Source organism: Peromyscus californicus, unplaced genomic scaffold (assembly GCF_007827085.1).
Source record: "Peromyscus californicus insignis strain IS unplaced genomic scaffold, ASM782708v3 Scaffold_22__1_contigs__length_63687245, whole genome shotgun sequence".
NCBI classification, from domain to species: domain Eukaryota; kingdom Metazoa; phylum Chordata; class Mammalia; order Rodentia; family Cricetidae; genus Peromyscus; species Peromyscus californicus.
In genome coordinates this window covers 1,604,970-1,626,959 of record NW_026294525.1, presented here as the reverse complement: position 1 = coordinate 1,626,959, position 21,990 = coordinate 1,604,970, and the positions used below count along the sequence as shown (strand labels likewise).

Sequence of the window (21,990 nt, the reverse complement as noted above, 5' to 3'; positions counted from 1 at the left end):
CATCAGCAGCACCTTGGAGACTCTGCTTCTACCTTGAGCACTCATTTGTCAAGGACAATATTAGAAACGGTGTGACAAAACTTCTGTTACAATTCAGCATGCCCATTCTCATTTCTTATGTGGCCTTACATTCTCAGATCACAGGTGATGGGCACAAAAGAGAGCTGATGACTGTCAAATTGATCAAATCTGGAGCAAATTTGGCAACTTGCTCTATGTGATGGTGTGGTGATATTTTGTTGTACTCTAATAAAATTTGCCTGGAGATCAGAGGACAGAGCCAGCCACTAGACTTAACATAGAGGTCAGGCAGTGGTGGCACATGCCTTTAATCCTAGCACTCAGGAGGCAGAGATACATCTGGATCTCTGTGAGTTCAAGGCCACATTGGGCTACATGAGATTGAATCAGCACTGGAGATCTTTTAGGCTGAGGACTCGGGCATTCAGTTAGAGGATTTGTAGAGGTGGTGGGCTGAGAAGTGGCTGTGGATTGTTCCTTTGTCTCTCTGATCTTTCAGCATTTACCCTAATATCTGGCTCCAGGTTTTTATTAAAAGACCATTTAGGATTTGTGCAACATGATGGCTATTCTTGGTTGTCAACTTGACCACATCTGGAATCAACTAAAGCCTAAGCAGTTGGGGACATCTATGAGGAATTTTTTTTTTTTAAATCATTTGAGTTGGGAAGACCTACCCTAAATCTGGGCCACACCTTCTGGTGCATCCTATATACAGGACAGGGAGGAAGGAATCTTTTGCTTTTTGCCTGCTTGCCCTCACTGTCCCTGGCAAGTTCATTCCTTCCTGGTATTAGAGCCTACTTCTTCAGGACTCTGATATATACTGAAGAACAGCTGAGACATTCAGCCTCATGGAATGATTAACTATTGGATTCTTGGACTTTCTGTCAGGAGACAGCCACTGTTGCACTAGCCAGACCACAGCTTGTGAACTACTCTCATTTTATATCTATATCTATATCTATATCTATATCTATATATCTATATCTCTCTATATATATCTATCTCTATATCTATCTAGAGATAGATATAGAGATAGATATGTATATGTATTTATTCTATCAGTTCTGTTTTTCTAGAGAACCCTGGTTAATACATTCTACTTCCATCTAGAAACCTTGTTTAGAATGTATCTCTTTCCTAGGTGCATTTTGAAACTTAGTATGCAGTAACTTATACATTTGAAAGTTCTAAAAGTACTTGGCTTCTATATAATCTGAGCTCTAAGCCACTTGGGGTAAAAAAAATCGCTACTGTGTAACACACTAAATTTCCACCTTGTAATGGGAAGTCTGTATAAGCCTTCCTTTCTCTTGATTTGACTAGTTACTTTCTCTGTGGTTTGTATCTGCATTTCCACTCACAGCCACTTCAGAACAGGGCTTTGCTGCTGCAACCAGTAGAAATGCACTTTGCTGAACCCGAGATGTGAAATTCTCTTATAAGGATGAGTTATGACAAAGAATTCAAAGATGAGAACAGACTAACTTCTCAAAGGATGGAGGTCAGGAACTGGTGTAGCTGTTATATTGTGTTTGATATGTGCTTCACGAAAGCACAGACTTTAGTAAAACTGCCTGGGTTTCTTCAGCTTCCACATGTCCTTTAAGAGTCTCAGCTTCCTGATCTGCAAGGGAGAGAAGACTGAATCATCTTCACAGAACTGTAGGACTATGACATGGGCTGTACTGCCTCCTCTTCCACACAGACCCTGATTCTCCACCTCCCACATGCTATCACACAAGGCAGCCCTGGCCTAAGTTTATGTGTTTCTAGTTCAAATGATAACAACCTGACAAACATTTCTCAGTCCTGATTTTATAAAATCAGGACAACCTGTTTGATCCAGATAGGACCAATAGTTCATCTAGCAAAAGTTAAAGTTTGGTCTTCTAGTTCATATGTTGTGGCTGAGGTTGAACTCCAAATGTGTATAGAATTTTCTTAGTGTAAGGGTGTTAATCAAGGCTAAAATCCCCAGTGAAAAGTTTTCTATTTGTCCCAAGTCACTTAACACCTATTTCCATAATCACAAAAATTCCCCAAGTAATCGACTTGTTGACTGTCATTTAACTAATGACAGAAGAAGATGGAGTGCAAAGCTTGGATCTAAATCCAATATTTCTTTTCTCTAAATAATTCTTTAGACATACATATTTCCTGCATGTAGCTAGGCATGTAAGACAGAAGACTTGAAGTAGCTTAAAATTGACTTTTATGTTTATTTTTATTTTTTAAAATATAGGGAATAATCAGCTATACTTCAGAGAAGGCTTTTGACCAAGGCAACTTATAAAAGATAAGCATTTAATTGGGGGCTTGCTTACAGTTTCAGAGGGTTAGTCCATGGTCATCATGGTGGGAAACATTGTGGCAGGCAGGCATGGCACTGGAGCTTTTGTTAAGGGGAAAAAAAGCAGCTGACTGACACACTGTAGGATCTCCAGAAGCACCCTTGTCTTCAAACTACTATATATCAGCATATTAACTCACATTAATATATGAGACTCATCTGCCATGACAACCACAGATGTTCCCAGATTTTTGCCACTTAGCCCTCATGGGGATAAAATTTGTCTTCTAACTGCTGTTAAGAACCACTGTTTGAAGCCAGGCAGTGGTGCCACAGGCCTTTAATTCCAGCACTTGGGAGGCAGAGGCAGGTGGATCTCTGTGAGTTCGAGGCCAGCCTGGGCTACAGAGTGAGTTCCAGGAAAGGTGCCAAAGCTACACAGAGAAACCCTGTCTCAAAAAACAAAAACAAAAACAAACAAAACAAAAACAAACAAACAAAAAAACACTGTTTAGGCTGGGTGGCGGTGGCCCACACCTTTAATCCCAGCACTGGAGGCAGAGCCAGATGAATCTCTGTGAGTTTGAGGCCAGCCTGGTCTACAGAGCAAGCTCCAGGTCAGGCACGAAAGCCACACAGAAACCCTGTCTCAAAGAACCAAAAAAAAAAAAAAAGAAAAGAAAAGAACTGCTGTTTGTAAGTAGTATCCTGGCCTCTCCATACTTCACCTAAACACTAAGTTATTGCAGTCAGTGCTGTTGTTATGAGGGTGACATCAGTGTTTCTCAAGACCAGTGGCACTTAGACTCACCCTGGGGAGCTTTAAAAGAATGCACTTGCAGAGGGGCAAGGGGAGGGCTCTACCTCCGCCAGGGGAACAGACTCCTTTGAGTTTGAGGTAGGGCTTGAACAATTTATTGCAAAGCATTTCAGGTAGCTCTAAATTTTGGCACAATTAAAAAATACTAGTCTTTCTGGAAGTACATGTATTAGTGGGGGACTAGAGAGCTCACAGAATCTCTTAGCCGTTAAGTGAGCATCTGTATTAGCTACTTGTCTACTGAGACAGAACACCATAACCAAGGCAATTTATAGGATAAAGTGGTTATCTCAGAGGGTTAGGGTCTGTGATGGCACAGCAAGAGGCATGCAGCAGTTGGCTGGAGCTGCCACTGAGAGTCAGGAGGCAGAAGGAGATAACTGGGGATGGCATGGGCTTTCAGACTTAGAACTCCACCCCCAGGGACACACCTCCTTCTACAGTACCTTACCCCCTCCTAATGCTTCCTCAACAGCCACCAACTGGGGACCAAGTATTCAAATGCCTGAGACTTATGGAGGGTATCTCTTTCAGATCACCAGGCCACCCATATCCTGTAACTATAAACAATGCTAGTTGTTGTTCAGTTCATTTTAAAAATACAGGAAACATATTTGCTTTTTTTTTTTTTTTGAGACAGGGTTTCTCTGTGTAGCTTTGTGCCTTTCCTGGAACTCACTCTGTAGACCAGGCTGGCCTCGAACTCACAGAGATCTGCCTGCCTCTGCCTCCCGAGTGCTGGGATTAAAGGCATGCACAACCACTGCCCGGCTACATATTTGCTTTAATCAGACTTAAAATTCATTTATTTACTTTCTCCAGTGATTAATATGTTTCAGTCTTTGCAGAAAATTCTTATATCCAACTCTTCTCTCATATATTCAACCTCATCTCAACCTCATCTCAAAAGATTATTACCAGCTAGAAGTAGGAATGGTTGTATGTGCTGTAATCCCAGTACTCAGTAGGCTAAGGCAGGAGATCATGAGTTTGAGGCCAGCCTGGGTTATAGGGTGAAAAGCAAAGTTATTAAAAGGAAGAAAGGAAGGGGCTGGAGAGATAGTTCAGTGGTTAAGACACAGGCTGTTCTTCCAGAGGACCCAGGTTCTATTCCCAGCACCCATATGGCAGCTCACAACTGTCCATAACTGTCTTTGGAACACCTTAAGCCTTTTATCAAAGCAAATAAGTCAAAATCCTCAAAGGCAAAAAAGAATATCTTCCAGGTTGAAGGGGTTGCTCAGGGGTGAAGAGCATTCACTCACTACTTTCGCTGATACAAGTTCAGTTCCCAACACCCGTGTCAGATGGTTCACAGCAGCAGTTCCAAGGTTCACAGCTGCAGTTCCCGTGTGCCATTCATGTGCACATACCCACACGAGGACACATCTACATATTTAAAATAACAAAAGAGATATATTCCCTCCCAATTAAAAGTCAAATCCTGTGAGGAATTTAGATTCATTCCATTTATTTATCACCTACCACATTCCATTTCAATCTATCTTTTTATTTATTTATTTATTTATTTATTTATTTATTTATTTATTTATTTATTTATTATGTATACAGCATGTATGACTGCAGGTCAGAAGAGGGCACCAGATCTCATTACAGATGGTTGTGAGCTACCATGTGGTTGCTGGGAATTGAACTCAGGACCTCTGGAAGAGCAGGCAGTGCTCTTAACCTCTGAGCCATCTCTCCAGCCCCCATTTCAATCTATCTTAAGGCCATATTGCTCAACAAAACAGTTCTTGTGGTAACTGATGACCATCACGTCACTAAACCCAATGGACATTTTCCAGGCCTTGTTTCACATGACTTCACAATGGCATTTGACATTGTTTATTTATGGCTCCTTCCTTGAAGCATGGAGTCATTTGTCTTGTCGAGCATAATACCCCCTGGGAACCCCAGCTCTTCTAGCTCATCTTCCTCTACTTAGGACTTAAGCTATTCCAAGTCAGTTTCATGTATACTCAGGAGTTTAATCTTTCCCTATACACTCACCAGCTTTCTGTTTTGGAAGTGATTAATCAGCTCTCTCAAGCTTCTGCTGCTGCGACCTCCCAGTAGTAATAGACTGTAACCTGGAATGGAGCTAATATAAATCCTTTCTGCCCAAAGGAGCCTGTCCCCAGATCCATACTTCTATTTAGAAGCTGCTTCGATGACTCAAAGACATCAGAAATTCAGGAAGTACTAAACCAAATGATCTTCCAACCTCCCTAACTACTCCAAATACATTAACACTCTAGTGAATGAATGCCACTACCATTCAGCTGTAAATACCAAGTAACTTCTTCCTCCTAATGCTCAGTCCAGCTCCAGGAAGTGTATTCTACTGTTCCTCCAACTCACTCTCTACTTCTATTACACTATCCTGGTCCAATACGCCAGTTTTAGTTTCTTTTATCTGCAAAAACCTCTAATTAATTTGGGAGTATCCTATCTACTTTGAAACATCCTAATCTTTGCTTGGGATTTATATCTAGAGTACAATTTTCAATTTACCAATCTTGTTAAGTCACCATCAAATTAAAATCCCTTTGATGGTTTCCTAATTTCCTACACAATCCACTTAGTCCCTGAATAGCCTTGCCTTTGTAGACCCTCTCACTCAGTCGATGTTTGCTCTCTCAGTACTATGTACTCTACGGTCCTTTATTCTGATGGCTAATCCTCACTGTCAATTTGACTAAATTTAGAGTTACCAGGGAAACACTTTTGCTTGTGTCTATGATACATTTAGAAGGGAGGAAGGGAGGAAAACTTAACTCTGAATGTGGGCAGCACTGTTCCAGGACTAAGTAAAAACAAGAAAGCAAGCTAAGCACCAGTATTCATCTCTCTCTCCTTTCTGACTATAGAAACCATGTGACCAGCTGCTTCACATGTCTGTCACTATGACTTCCCCACCATGATGGACAATGCATGCAAACGGTAAGCCAGGATAAGCCTTTCCTTGAAGTCATCTTTGTTAGGTAACTTGTCATAGCAACTGTCTCAGTCACTGCTCTGTTGCTGTGAACAGACACCATGATCAAGGCAACTCTTATAAAAGAGACTTTAATTAGGGGCTTGCTTATAGTTTCAGATGTTTAGTCCATTATTGTGTGTGGGGGGTTATGGCTGGAGCATGGTGGTGCTCATGGTGTTGGAGCAGTAGCTGAGAGTTACATCCTGATGTGCAGGCAGAGAGTCAGGTGGGGGAGTGGGAGGGAGGGGAAGGAAAGAGGGGGAGATTGTACCTGGCATGGCTTTTTGGAACCTCAGTTTCACCCCCAGTGACACACCTCTTCCAGCAAGGCCACACCTCCTAATCCTTGTAATCTTTTTAAACAGTTCCACTCCTTGGTGACCAAGCATTCAAATATATGAGCCTACAGAGGCCATTATCATTTAAACCACCACAGCAAGAGAAAAGTAATGAATACATTTGAAGGTGTGGTGCTGATCTATTCATCACTGAAATGCTTCTCAAACATCTTTGAAGGACACTTTTTAAAAAAATGAAGCCCGTTTTTAACAAATGAGTGTGATGATTTCTCTGGCCCAAGAATGGTTTCTCACATTTATCTACAAAGAATGTCTTCAGTGGCCTCTTTTGTCTAATTCATACTAATTCCTCAGTTCTCAGGTCACTGCATTTTCTTTGGAGAGATTTTTTCCTAACTAGCATTTATTACTCTCATAGGATTATGTTTCTTATATTTATATTTCTCAGTTTTGAATTCAGTGTGGTTATTTCCTGTATTAAACCCTAAACATGTCTGGTTTCACTCTATGACAATTCCCTGTCCCTTAGCAGAATGTCTGAGATGAAATAAGTTTATAGAATGACTTAATATGATGTAATGTGGACAGTTTCCATATTCAAGGGTCTCATAATGTAACACAGAAGCAGAGTAGTGTGCTGGTCTGAATAAAAATGCTCCCACAGGCTCACAAGGAATGGCACTATTGGGAGGTGCGGCCTTGTTGGAGGAAGTGTGTTACTGGGAAGTGGGCTTTCAGATTTCAGAAGCCTAAGCCAGGCCCAGTGTCTCTCTCTCTTCCTGCTGCCTGCCAGTCTGGATGTAGACCTCTCAGCTACCTCTCCAGCACCATGTCTGTCTGCGTGCCGCCATAACGATAATGGACTAAACCTCTGTACCGTAATCCAGCCTCAATTAAATGTTTTCCTTTATAAGAATTGCCTTGTTTGCCAGGGTGGTAGCAGCACATGCCTTTAATCCAGCACTTGGGAGGCTGAGGCAGGAGGATCTCTGTGAGTTCAAGGCCAGGCCTGGTTTACAGAGGGAGTTCCAGGACAGCCAGGGCTTACAGAGAAACCCTGTCTCAAAAAAAAAAAAAAAAAAAAAAAAAAGTAAAAAAACAAAAATTAAAAAACAAAAAAACTGAAAAGAAGGCATGGCAACACTGGTGAACTAATCTGTTAATTTAATTATCTTTTTTCTTTTACTGCATATACACATGTACATTTAATTTTGAAATCAGAGGAAGTTATATCTTTATATGCCTATTAGATTTTATATCTAGTGGCCTCTTAGAATCATCTTTTAGAACTTTTCATTTGCAATTTTATTGACACTAAGGGACTTAAAATTTAAAGAGTTAGAATCATGCAAGCCTGTAGTTCCAACTCTTAGGGGGCTGAAGCAGAAGGGTCACTTGAGCCCGGGAACCAAAGTCATGCTTGTTACGATAGGGAGACTGTCTCCTACAGGTACCCATGTCTTAAAAAGAAAAGAATTCGCCGGGCGGTGGTGGTGCACGCCTTTAATCCCAGCACTCGGGAGGCAGAGCCAGGCGGATCTCTGTGAGTTCGAGGCCAGCCTGGACTACCAAGTGAGTTCCAGGAAAGGCGCAAAGCTACACAGAGAAACCCTGCCTCGAAAAACCAAAAAAAAAAAAAAAAAAAAAAAGAAAAGAATTCATCAGCTAGTAACAGCAGTTGTTGTCTAATGACCTGAATTTGATCTCTAGGACCCAAATAATGAAAGGAAGGAACTGACTCCTTTAAGTTGTCCTCTGACCTACACATACATGTGTACTGTACCATGTGCATGCACATGCATACACACACAAAAAAATGCAAGAAAACATTTTTTATTTTTATTTTTTATTTTTTTATTTTTTGGAGCTGAGGATCGAACCCACGGCCTTGTGCTTGCTAGGCAAGTGCTCTACCACTGAGCTAAATCCCCAACCCCGAAAACACTTTTTAAAAGAAAAGAATTTTAGTCAAAATCTCTAAATATAGTAACTAAGATGTCTGAATATACTAGAGAATTCTTCCAAACACTGCATAGGTTGGAAATCACCCACGGTGGATGCAGTGGAATGCAGTGCCAGGCAACTGTCCTAAGGAAAGTATTCTGCCCAATTCTGCAAACAGTAACTCTTATAAAATTATGACTAGAAAAGTAGAAAATGTGTCACATTTACTATGACTTAAGATTTTGCAAGCCTATCAAAGAATTTTATAAATTGACACATGACATTTGGAAAATTCTTCCTGTTTGGCAAGGTACTCAGGTTGATGTCATAGGCTAAAACTGAAAACACCCTTAGTTGAAAATGCATTTAACACGTGACCTACACACTACACTAACTCAGTAACACTGATACTTGAGTTTGTGTTGTCTACCTTATGATCACCAAGTCTGATGAGGCCCTATGAGCAAGCACTGTGTCTTATAAGGCATATCTTTTTTTTTTTTTTTTTGAGCTGAGGATCAAACCCAGGGCCTTGAGCTTGCTAGGCAAGCGCTCTACCACTGAGCTAGATCCCCAACCCGGGCATATCTTTAGACCGGAAAAAAAACCAAAATTCAAAAGTTGTTTTTACAGAATGTCAATTCCACATGACCATAAAACAAAAAAATACTAACTGCAACAATCTTAAGTCAGACTCTATTTTAATATTAAGTAGGAGAAAGAATATATTTATTCCTATATTGGCAACCCCAAAGTTAGAGGAGAAAGAGCTACTGTTTTCTATCTGAGGCATATTTTACCATTCTGAAAGTGTTTCTCAGTATATCTATTTAAGAATACTGTTGGAGGTCATTTTCATGTCACTATGACCAGATCCCAGAGAAAACCAACTTGTAGGAAGAAAGGTTTACTTTGGTTCATTGTTTTGAGGCCAGAGCCATGATATAGTTTTCTAAGGCACACCCCCAGTGACTCACTATTTCCACTGAGGCCCTACCCACCAGAGTTCCACAACATCCTGATAGTCCATCAAAATCTGAATCCATGCAGGGATGAGGTAGGTGCTTCAATCTTTTAATTTTCTCTGGAAATGACCTCATACACATATCCAGTTCTATATTTTACACATCATCTCTTAGATATTTATTTCTCAATCCAATCAAGTTGACAATAAAGAGTAACCATCACAGACATCCACTGGCAAGCTTCACTAGTAGAATGTATCAGAAATAAGGATTCACAGAATAATGTGTTAGAATCTGTAAATGTCATACTCACCCAAACCCCTCATGGTCGATGCTCATTTTCTGGAATTTCTGCTATTTACATGTTTAGATAATCACTCTGAGGCTGTTATTTGATGTACTAACAAGAGATGCAATCAGTTGGGTTCAGTGCTTACAGACCCCTGACATCAAACTTTAAGAATCTGAGTGACATCCCTTGGATTCACATGGTGGAAGGTGAGGTCTCTGACCTCCACTTGTGTGCTATGGCACACAGGCAAACACTAACAAGAAATAAAATGTAAGAGACTGTTTATTAAACAAAAAACCAAAAACCAAAAAACCGGGGAATTCAATCATGCAGCTAACAAATATCCAAAACACATTTTTGCATTACACCTTGACCTTTAAGACCCAAACAGGCAAGATTGCTGCAATTTTTTATATGCTGTATTTCTCTATATTCTGAAGTCAACTCTAAGACATTACAGAGCAATGAAGTATATTGTTATTTTATTCAAAACATCAAGCTTCAAAGTTAAAAATTTTATTAGAAATTTCTCAAATAGCTTAAGAATTATTTGGAGAATATTATGGCAGCCAAACTCATTTGACATCAAAGGCGGGTCTTTACAGCAAATCTAACTTTAAATAACAAATTAGGAAGTTTTAAAAATTAGCCCCACATGGTGGGTACAATGGTAATCTCACCAATACACAGAACAGCCTGGATTGTATCCTTTTGTAGACTTAGGCTGGCCTTGAACTCAGAGACCCGTCTGCCTCTGCCTCCCAAGTGTTGGGATTAAAGGCGTGTGCCACCACCTCATGGTGATTGTATACTGTCTTAATTTTTTTTTTTTAATTTACGGACGGGAAAAATGAAGTCAGAAAGAATTTTTATTTAAAAACAAGTTAGCAAACAAAAATCCAAAAACTTGCAAAAACAGCCTTGGTGTGGTGGCACATACCTGTAATCCCAACACTTCGAAGGTAATAGGATTATTCTGAGGCCACCCTGGGCTACGTAATAAGACGCTCTTTCAAAACCAAAAAAGCATAATAAAAACAAAATAAAAAACCATACATAGATTAGCTACATCACCATGCTTGAAGAGCTCCTGCTTCCGGCACACCGAGGCCCGCGGATACATAATGACAAAAACTGTCAACAAAGTTGCAGCACCTTAGACCGGGACAGTTACAACGCCCCTCCTTGTTCCAATTCCGCACGACACCCTTCCACCCGCCCTCCAGGGAGGGACCCAGCCAGGCACGGCTGTAAAAGTTCTTTTAAGAACTCGGCAGGGGCCACCCACACACGAATCGAGCAGCGTCACGGGATGTCAACAGGCAGCACTCTATTCTCTCTCCTTCACTAGAGCCCCGCCCGGGAAGAGACTTAGCCGCAGGTCGCCCAGGCGAGTAACACAGCGGGAGGCGACGAGGTTGCCCAATCGCCGGGTTCCCAGGCTGCCCTGGTGACGCAGCAGCTCAGGCCGGACTCCGGGGGCACACGGTGCGCGCTACCGACACCCACCACCGCAGGCGGCGCGCCGCCGGCCTCTGCCCCGGGTCACCCCCTGCGCACCGGTGCGGTGACGGGAGCGCCCCCAACCTCGACGCGACCTCGGGGTTAGAGACCCGCGGCGGGCCGCGCCGCCACCCGAGCCCCGCGGCTTCCCCCGCCCCCACCAGGGGCGCGCGCCGCCGCCCCGCCCCGCGCCCGCGCGTCGGCGGAAAGGCCCGGGCGTGCGCGCCGCCGCGACTGCCGCCGCGCGCCGGGGAAGGGGAGTGAGCCCAGGCGGTGACGTCGCTCGGGAGGCGGAGGCGACGGCGACCTCGGCGGCGCCGCGCGGCGGAGACGGTTGCGCTCGCTCGCTCGCGGTCTCGGCGTCATGGCGGCTGCCGGCGGCCGATAAGCGGCGGGGCGGGAGCGCGGACGGAGGAGGAGGAGGAGGCGGAGGCGGAGGAGGAGGAGGAGGAGGAGGCGCCCTCGGTACTTCCCGCTCGGCCTCGGCGGCGCCCGGAGATGAACTGATCGTGGGACCCGCTCCGCAGCCCCCGCGCGTCTCCGCCCGCGGCCTCCCCCTCCCCCTCGGCCGTCCGCGGCGCGGGTCCCGCGGCCTGGGCGTCCAGGATCGCGGGCCCTCCTCCACCTCCCCCCCCACCCCTCAACCCCTCGCGCGCGGGGCATCCTCCACCGGAGGCGCCGGGCCCGCGCCACCCTCCGCCCTGCGCCCGCCGGTAAGGACGGGGTCGGCGAGGCCGGTCGGGAAAGGCCGGGAGCCGGCGAGGCCCGCGAGGCCCGGCGCGCCGCGGCCCGGCCCGGCGCCGGGGGCGTGGGAGAGCGGCCCGGCGCATCCTCGGCGGCCTGGCGGCGCTGCCCGGCGCGCGGCGGGGACCAGCACGTGGGAGCGCGGAGCGGCCGGGGTGGGGGGGGGGGGAGGGGGCGGCGGCCGCCGCCGCCGCCGGGCGAGCCCGGGAGGGCGCGCGGCGGGCTGCGGGAGCAGCGGGAGGCGGGAAGGAGGCCGCGGCGCCCGGCTGCGGGGAGGGAAGGAGCTGCGGCCCCGCGCGGCGGCGCCGCCGCCCGGCAAACTTAGCCGGAGTCCGGCAACTGCCAGGCCGGGAAAGGGAGGCTTGCAGAGGCTGGGCGACTTCGGGGGGCGCTCATTGTTGAGGCGCGGGAGCGTCCGGAGTCCCGGCACTCCGGATCAGAAAACTTAGGGCAAGACGCTGAGGCGGAGAAAGGAGGTGAGGCTGGAAAGGAAGTTCCAGCGGACGGGGAAAGCCATCTTGAGGGGCGAGAGGAAGGTGAAAGGGAAAGAGCACCCAGGCGAGTGAACTTTCTTAGCGCAGACTTTCCGGAGAGGAGGAGGAGGAGGAGGAGGAGGAGGAGGAGGAGGTGGAGGGCTTGGACACACGGTTTAATAGTAAAGCTTTTTCGCCGGGGCTGGAATTAATAGTTAACGTTAGGAATTACTGTTGAGTGCTGTGGGCTTTAGATAACCTGTCCTTGCAGAGGTGGTATGAAGATGGAGCTCTGCAGGTTCGAGAGCCTGACCCAGGTGCAGGGTCGGCCCCCCGGCCGAGGTGGCAGCAGCCTGTTTGACCCTCCCTGTTCTGTGGAGTGGAAATAATCAGAGTTAAGTCTCTGCTGGAGTCAGAGGACAACTCTGCCTTTCCGTGTGTGTCTTGGTACTTTCTGGCTGGGGAAGGATCTGACGTCTCCTTCCCCCGCTTCTTCCTCTCCCTCCCCTGCCAGAGATCTCCTTTGTTTATTCGTGGTTGGCTTGTAGGTGACTGGAGTGCTCTGGTGAAATCTTAAGAGGTGGAAATACTGTGTCTTGGTACCCCCCTCCCCCCAATCGCTTGCCTTGAAAAGAAGATACAGTGTGTATTCTTTGTATTACCCTTTTATGTTTTTCAAGGCGTCTTAAGTACCACATTGGATACATTTTTTTTTTTTTTTTCACTTTCACTCATACCTCATAAGAACCTCTGTTTTGGCGTTTGCATCTTTGCTAAGATCGTGATACCTTTTACTATACTCTTTTCCATATGGGCATTTAAAAACTTTCTTTAGCTGGAGTATGAAGTTCTTGGTAATAGAAATTAGAGCTTCATTAACATAACCTTTATCCTCACTTCGTTTATTTGGCGAAGTTACCAAATAAAACCACATTTTCTACTCTGCGTGTATGTATATGTTACATGGTATCACTTTGTTTTAATCTATATAAAAAGTGCTACACAGTAGTAATTAGCCTTGAAAAGTTTGTTGCCCTACAAATCTTTAAATTTCTTCTGTCAAAACAGCACTAGCAGTGGCAGGCTAAATTCTAGTAAGTAATTAAGAATGTGTTTAATAGATGCCTAGTTATTGTAAGTAAAAGGCTTCTGCATCTTTTTTGCTACTGCTAGTCTAATGGCCTACGTACATTTCTGTGAGTTCTAAATCGGGCTTACTTCTTTTACTGCAGCGTATATTCTTACCTGCTAATGTATTTTTTCCCCCAGGTGACTCAGAGAGGAGTCCCAGGAAACCTGTGAATGTTGAAGAAAATTCATCTTTGAAATTTTGATATTCGAGGAAGTTGGCATTTATATTCATCTTTTATTAAAGTGGGAAGATTTGTGTTTTATTTTAAAACTACTTGATATTTACAATGAATGGACACAGTGATGAAGAAAGTGTTAGAAATGGCAGTGGAGAATCAAGGTAAGCAAGCACTTTAAATCGGCCTGTTACTTGAGAATTGAAAATGTGTTTGAGTATAAAATTGTCTTACTAGGCAGAAGTTGAAGGGTCCCCCTAATGGCAGTTTTGTTGATGTTACAGGTGGTGTGTGTGTGTGTGTGTGTGTGTGTGTGTGTGTGTGTGTGTGTGTGTGTGAAGATACCAGAGAACAACTGTTGTAGAAGACTTTGATCTATTTAAATCTATTGGAGGTTCATATGTTTTAAGTTAATTGGAGCTGAGACAGTAAAGACATATATTAATTGATTTGACTGTTAATGCAGTAAGGATTTCTGTACTTGTCTTTTTCTGGCGTTTTATGTTTTACACCTGTGTTGTCCAGTGTGTACTAGCTACATGCAACTATTTAGATTACAAAATGTTCCAAATTTTGTTAGTCACACCAGACATTTCAGATGGTAAGTAAATGACATATGACATGTGTCAACTATATTGGACAGCACTAATAGAAACATTTCTACCACTGCAGAAAACTTTAGACAAGATTGACATGAATTTAGTCTATTTTATTTGTATATTGGAATTTTAGAGTTTTTAACTCAGACCATATTATTTCTTAGATATAAAGTTTATGGAAATTAAATGTTAAGCCATTTTAATAATGTGTAAGACAATCTCTTTGCTCTCTCTCTCTTTCTCTTTCTTTCTCTCTTTCTTTAAAGGCAGGGTCTTATAGCTCATGCTGGCCTCAACAAGAATTCCCATCCTTTTACCAATTGGGGCACCGAGATTATAGCCATATATCACTGCCTGGTCCAACACCATTAAATTCTTTTTGACCCTCTACATTTTTAATAGTCTTCACATTACTGTTACAATCATATATTTACATATACTTACATAGTAGATGTTGGAATCTGACTGTACAGTTAATCCCAACTATATGCTACTCAATGTGAATTGAGGTAAATTACTCTTCTCTGATTTTTGCTCTTGTAAAATGGGAATTACACTATTTACTAAAAATTGAGACTTCGGTGAGATGCTGTATATCAGCTAACCTGGTTTCTGCTACGATGGACATTGAGTATTTGCTTATTATTAGTCAGCGTTATGTTTTGTGTCATGTAGGACACTTAAGTAGTTACAGTGGTCGAGAAATGGGAGGGAGGGTTTATGAGAAGAGAGTAACAAGAACACCATACAGGATAAAACACACAGCTATGGAAGAAACACTTCAGTTAAACCAAGTATGAATCTAGAAGTTAAAAACTTGGGTTGAACCGTGTGGTGGTGGCGCATGCCTTTAATCCCAGCACTTGGGAGGCAGAGCCAGGCGGATCTCTGTGAGTTCAAGGCTAGCCTGGTCTGCAGAGCAAGTTCCAGGATAATCAAGGCTGCACAGAGAAACCCCCGTCTTGAAAAACAAAAACAAAAACAAACAACAAAACCCTCAAAAACTGGGTTGAGGGTGGGTGAGATGGCTCTGTAGACACTTGCTGCCAAGCTTATTGACTTGAATTTGATCCCCGGGACCCACATTATGGGAAGAGAGTATTAGTTCTTTCAAATTGTCTTCTTTACATGCATGCCATGGCTCTCTGATGCCCATATATAAATAAGTAAACATTTAAAACAAGCAAAAAAAAAAAAAAAACTCACAAAAACCTAAACAATCAAACAGAAAACCAAAGCCTGAATTGATACCATCTTTGCATGAAATAGCTGTTTTAGAAAATTCCCAAGTTAACATGGGAAGGATTGAAAGAATTCTGTGAAAAGTTATAGGGACCAGTATTATGGTGCACGCCTTTTATCCCAGTATTCCGGAGACAGAAGCAGGTGGCTTTCTGAGTTCAAGGCCATCCTGATCTACATAGGAGTTCCAAGAGAGTCAGGACTACATAGACCCTGTCTCAAAAAACCAAGGGGAAAAAAGGTGGTAGTAAAGATACATAGAGTATAATGTAGAGTTTATAGAATCAATGGAGTTGAAGTTAGATTGTGTGTGTGTGTGTGTGTGTGTGTGTGTGTGTGTGTGTGTGTGTGTGAGAGAGAGAGAGAGAGAAGAGAGAGAGAGAGAGAGAGAGAGAGAGAGAAATATTTTTATTTTGAGACAGAGTTTGACTGTATACGCCTAGTTCACCCGATTCTCATAATATAGACAGGCTACCTGTGCATTCACTGAGATCCTCCCGTCTTTGGCCTCCCTAGTGCTGGTATTAAAGGTGTATACCATATTAGAGGATATTTATGCCTCAGTTTTGAGTCACATATCTGTAGATACATTGTAGTAAGTGAGTAGAAGAATTACATTGTTTAAGCTCTCTCATTCATTAGGAGCAAAGAAATGGTTAATAAGTAGCTCTACGGCAGGTAAACATAGGAACCAGGCTACTCACATAATAGGAAGTCAGACTCTTGACTGCTTATCTACTTGTTTAGCCAGGGGATCACCTGCTGGAACATTCTCAACACTCAACCTGTTCCAGTGTATGCTACCATATCTAAAGCTAGGAGAAGTAATAAAGCCAATTTGATAGTACAGGTGAAAACAAACAAAATCTTTGAAATTATCTAGTGATTTCCTTTCCAACTGGGCATAGGGCTGCACACCTATAATCCCAGGAAGTGGAGGCAAGAGGATCAGGAGTACATGGTTATATTCTTTCACAATTCATACTTATTTTAAGTGATTGCAAAGCTTATTTCTCTAATTATTCTGAGTCAGTAATTCTGCCATATAGACTTAGGTGCTTCTGAGGAGCATCACTATTCAAGTATCTGACTTTGGAATTTCTCGGAAATAGGAGGGGTTAGCTTTTTCTTTACCATGCCTTCCTCTTGCTGTTTTCTCTTTTATTTTCTCTGCACCCTTTGTCATTGATACTTCTACCCTTTCTCCCAAATGCTTTCATTGCAAGGCAGTACAAAGAAAAGGGAATGTGCCTTGGTAGCTGAGGAGGTAAACTCTACAGATAGGATTTTCTTGGAAAAAAGAACCAAAAGGTATCACAACTGAAAATAGTAATTTAGGTCCACCTTTGAAGTCAGTATACATTGTAAATAGTGAAGCAAATTGTGTGGGCTAAGAAATGTAAAATGTGTTTTTCTACAGAATTTCATTTTTATTTTATGGAAGCTTCAGAAATGAGGTTGCCATTTGCTATTTTGGGTTGGATTTAACTTTTTACAGAAAAAGAAATGTGGAGGTGAAGGGGTTGATTCCTGTATAGAGCAGTCTCTAATTATTGATGGAAAGAATTCTCAAGAAGTAGTTCCTTTGGCTATACTATAACTGATAGTTTTGAAACTTTCTTGCTTAGAAATGTACATTATGACTGAGGAGGGAATGTGGACACAGGCAACAAGCTATCTGTAATTGATACTTGATGACAAAGAATAATTAGTTTTGGCCAATAGAATCTCACTTGGTATATTAACTATACTTCTGGGTAGGACTCATACCCAGGGGTAGTTGGCAACACAAATTAATTCAGTGGTAATTTTGTAGACTTTTTGTTTCATTTTGCTTTGTTTGGGCTTTTTTTTTTTTCTTATTGATCTTTTGCTTGTATATTATGGTTTCTGATTTGTGTTTTTGTGGAGCTTTTTTTTTTTGTGTGTGTGTGTGTGTATATATCTTTTTTTTCAGAGAGAGCATGGAGCTGGGTGGGTGGGGAGGATCTGGGAGGAGGAGAGGGGAAAAGCTGTATCAGAATAGATTATATGAAGATAATATTTTTCATAGCACATGCCTTATGATCCCAGCACTCAGGCCGCAGAGGCAGATTCTGTATTCAAGGCCAGCCTGGTCTATACAGTGAGTTCCAGGCCAACCAGGGTTAAAAAAAGAAATAAATAAAGCAAAGTTGCCATGGGTTTGTGTTTCTAGCAAGTCTTTATTTTGTTAGATGCGGGCCAGGATGCACCTGTATAATGGTTAAAAGTTTCATGTGACTGAGGCCATGCTCTCTAAAGATAGTGCTAGGAGGTTTCAAGCCATCACTTCCACCTGTATGGACTCCGGTTGTGATCAGGTTCTTCAAGCCTTATTTAAACATTTTAAAAGATTCCATTCACTCATTATTTTTGTAGTCTTGGACATTAAGCCCAAGGCCTCATGTGTTAGACAAAATATTCTAACACCCCCCTCCCCCCCCCCCACACATCTGAACCCCACAGATTTTCATCCTAAGATTATTTTGAAGAATGATTTAGTTCAGTTTAAGGGCAAACATTTGAAACATGTGATCATATTTGCTTATTTTTTGGATAACTGATAGTTGCTTGTTAGGCTCAACTTTAGAAAGTTTGTTATGTGGATTACTAATTTGATACTGTAGTCTCTAAATCAGTGGTTCTCAACCTTCTTAATTCTGAGACCCTTTAATACAGTTTCTCATGCCATGATGACCACCAACCATAAAATTATTTTCCTTGATACTTCACAACTGTAATTTTGCTCCTGTTATGAATTGTAATGTAAATATCTGATATGTGACTCCTGTGAAATTGTCCTTTGAACTCCAAAGGGGTCATGACTCACAGGTTGCGAACCACTGCTCTAAATATATATTATGCTCTTGAATAATTCTTGAAGATTAGGAGATGTTGGTAATATGCTTTAATAGTCTGACCTAGTCTGTAGTTGTTAATGGAATTTAGTTGGCCTGAATCTTAGAATAAAATCTTTTGTATGTGTATGTGCACATAGTGTTCCAGGACACGGGATAGAACCTAGAACCTTGTACTATGTATGTATGTACGAGGCAAATTTTCTATACTGAGTTCAACCCCCAAACTAAAATCTTACTTTACTTTATTTTTAAACAATCTCAGTAATGCTTAATATTAATATACATTTTTAAAGATTATTTTTACTTTATGTGTATGAGCATTTTGTCTGCCTGTACGTCTGGAGGCCAGAAGAGGTGTCAGCTCCTGGACCACAGTGACAGGTGCTGGGAACTGAACCCAGGGCTTCTGGAAGAGCAGCCAGTGCTCTTAACCAGTGAACCATCTCTCCACCCTAATGCATACATTTTAAATATGTGTATAAACTTTATACTTATATAGAGGAGACTATGTGTTGTACTAAACTTCCTTGTTTCATAGAAAATTCTTTACCTTGTTTATACTTGAAGAACCTTTTTTAGGATCTCAGTGTTTAGTAGTGGTAGGTAGAGAAATAGGAATTAGAATTAGTGGAGGTCTGATGAGTGAAAACCAACTTTCATGGTAATTGCTCTGAACTCTGATCATCATAATATATAATTTCTTTTTATATACATTAACACATATATATTATATGAATTTTCTTTTTAATTGACACACACACACACACACACACACACACACACACACACACACACACCAAAAATTAAAAAGAAAATCTCCAACTTATAAGTAGGATTTGTGAAATTATTTCTTTTGGTTAGAACATGTAGTTGTAGTAGAGAGCTCATGTAGAATGCAGTCTGAGATTTGATTCCCAGCACTATAGAGACAGGTAGAGCCTTAAGGCTCAGTCTAATCTGTTGAGGTTAAGAAACACCAAGTCAGAGCTAAAGGCACCACTTCATTTTTTTCACTGCAGGAAGTCTAACCCAGGGCTTCTTACAGGTTAGGTAAGTGCTCTAGCACTGAGCCACCTCCCTGCACTCAAGATCCTTCTGCTGTGTTACCCAGGTTGGCCTTAGTTTGGGATTATCTCTGCCTTTGCGTCTCAAGAGCTTGACTGGATCATAAGTGTATTCGGTCAGCGTCTCTCTGGTACAGATCAATTTCTCCTGTTGGTGACCAGTTGAATATTGCTTGGTGTACACCATTTGTGAAAGATGGTCTTTTGTTGTTTGTTTTTGAAATTGGATTTTGTTTTGTAGCCTACTCTCACTTAGATCACAGTATGGCCCAGGATGGCCTCAGTCTCCTAAGTGTTGATTAGAAGCATTCAGTATAATACCTACCTGACTTCGGACTCCTGTGTGGATTAGACTGGGTCGCCAGCCTTAGGCACCTTAATGCAAGGATTACATTAATGTTCATATACTTTATACACATAAAAATAGTTTTTTGCTGGGCAGTGGTGGTACAGGCCCTTAATCCCAGCACTCTGAAGGCAGAGGCAGGCAGATCTCTGAGTTTGAGGCCAGCCTGGTCCACACAAATAAACACTATCTTCAAAGAAAAACAAACAAAAACAACAAAAAAATCGTGGTTTTCTTTTACATTAAATTTGAATGCTTTTTTAAAAGCATTGTAAAAAATGGTGTTTTTTGGTCTTCATTCTACAATCACTTTTTAAAAAGTCAATTCAGGTTTGTGAATTAATGCTGATTGGGAAGTAATGCTAAGAAGCACTTTCAAGGGCAGGAGAGATGGCTTAGTGGTTAAGAGCACTGGCTGCTCTTCCAGAGGACCCGGGTTCATTTCTCAGCGTACACATGGCTGCTCACAACTGTCTGTAACTCCAGTTCCAGGGGATCTGATACTGTTACCCATGTACATAAAGTAAAATAATTTTATGTACTTTAAAATTTTTTTATTTTTTACTTGTTATTTACTTATTTAATTTATGCACTTCAGGAACACAGGAGACTAGGAAATGTTAAAGCTGGAATGGCCAGAAATCACCAGTTAAGAAAGCTGCTGTGACAATTTCTTGTGATGTCATTAGTTGCAAGAAAGAGTAACTCTTAAATTTCATTTCTCCTAATACACATCTTTGTTCAGTTGTACTTTGTCTTTTTTTCCCCCTCATATCCTATACATGCTTCTGAAGCTAAGATGCCTGTTTGGAAAACTCAATACCTTTTGTACTAGCAGCTTTATTTTAGCAACAGGTTATTCTCTGTTTGAGTAGAATTAACCCAGTTACAGATTTCATAGAGTTCCTGAGGTTGTGGTAAATAGAAGTTACTATAATTAGCAGTACAATTCTTTTTTTTTTTTTGGTTTTTTGAGACAGGGTTTCTCTGTGTAGCCCAGGTTGGCCTTGAACTCACAGAGATCCGCCTGCCTCTGCCTCCCAAGTGCTGTGGTTAAAGGTGTGCACCACCATGGCCCACCTCTAGCATTATAATTTTTAACTGGTGAGTTTTAAGAGAATACATGTGATGTTTGAGTGCAGTTCTCTTCTGTATGTAAAGGTAAGATAATATACAGGCAGTGAACAGATGAAGTTGCCTCTTTCTTTGTTCCTGTGCTTAACTGGATCATATCTGTTGTAGTTCTATATTTAAAAATAAGTGTTTCTTTTGGAAAGAGATGGTTGAAAGATAAATTTTTCTTTAACTTTTTAATTTTTTTGGTGTATGTGACAAGGTCTTGTTGCCCAGACTGGCTTGGAGCTTTTGGGAACTCTACCTCACAAGTGGGGGAGTGCTGGGATTAAAGGTGTGTTATCATGCCTGGCAGTGACTTTTTTTCTTGTTTTAAATGGGAAGCTTTTAAAATGTACAGAAAGATAAATGTTAGAACTCAGTTATGATTCTTCTGCTTGTAGCTTGTTGGGAATGTGGAGTTGGGTTTCATCTTGGAGTCTTCATATTTTACCAGATTCCTAAGTGATTTGTATATGTGTTAAATTCAAGGGTACCTATATGTGTATGTATATAATGTATAACATACAATGAACCTGTCTACATAAAGTCATTGAACCACTCATCCCTGCAGCTTTTTATTATTGATGTTGTTGTTTATATAGGTTCTATTTTCTGTGAACTTCTGAGGAATAGTGTCATGATCCATGCCAGAAAGAGGCTAGGTAAATTTTATTTTGCTAGAAACAGTTAACAGTGGCAAACAGTATGATTGTTGATTTTTCTGACTGAACCAAGCAAAATGCACATAGGGGTGGAAATTTCAAAACACAGTCCCACAAAACTCCTTTGCTATCTTTCTAGGTAGGAAAATAAGGATTATAGATAGTTTTATTTTATTTATTTATTTTTATTTTTATTTTTTTGTGTAGCTTTGCGCCTTTCCTGGATCTCGCTCTGTAGACCAGGCTGGCCTTGAACTCACAAAGATCCACTTGCCTCTGCCTCCCGGTGCTGGGATTAAAGGCGTGTGCCACCACCACCCGGCAGGATTATAAACAGTTTTAAAATACTTTAAATTTTTTTTTTGTGGGGGGTTTTCTGAGACAGGGTTTCTCTGTGTAGCTTTGCACCTTTCCTGGATCTCGCTCAGTAGA

The 21,990-nt window shown here is 42.0% G+C and overlaps 1 protein-coding gene and 1 long non-coding RNA gene across 4 annotated transcripts in view; one reads left to right on the top strand and one right to left on the bottom strand.

Moving 5' to 3' along the window:
* The window catches only part of LOC128118231 (uncharacterized), a 53,985-nt gene extending 46,503 nt beyond the window's left edge, over nucleotides 1-7,482 (bottom strand). For both annotated transcript variants that reach the window (XR_008221054.1, XR_008221055.1), the window contains exon 1: nucleotides 1,513-7,482. This is a non-coding gene — a long non-coding RNA (uncharacterized LOC128118231). The remainder of the gene's footprint in view (nucleotides 1-1,512) is intronic.
* A 4,182-nt stretch (nucleotides 7,483-11,664) lies between these two features.
* The window catches only part of Chd1 (chromodomain helicase DNA binding protein 1), a 79,834-nt gene continuing 69,508 nt past the window's right edge, over nucleotides 11,665-21,990 (top strand). The window contains exons 1-2 of one of the 2 annotated variants that reach the window (XM_052750699.1): nucleotides 11,665-11,836; nucleotides 13,610-13,811. In XM_052750699.1, the coding sequence (XP_052606659.1) occupies nucleotides 13,759-13,811 (53 nt within the window). In that variant the 5' untranslated portion in view covers nucleotides 11,665-11,836; nucleotides 13,610-13,758. The remainder of the gene's footprint in view (nucleotides 11,837-13,609; nucleotides 13,812-21,990) is intronic. The other variant, XM_052750698.1, reaches the window with a different exon arrangement.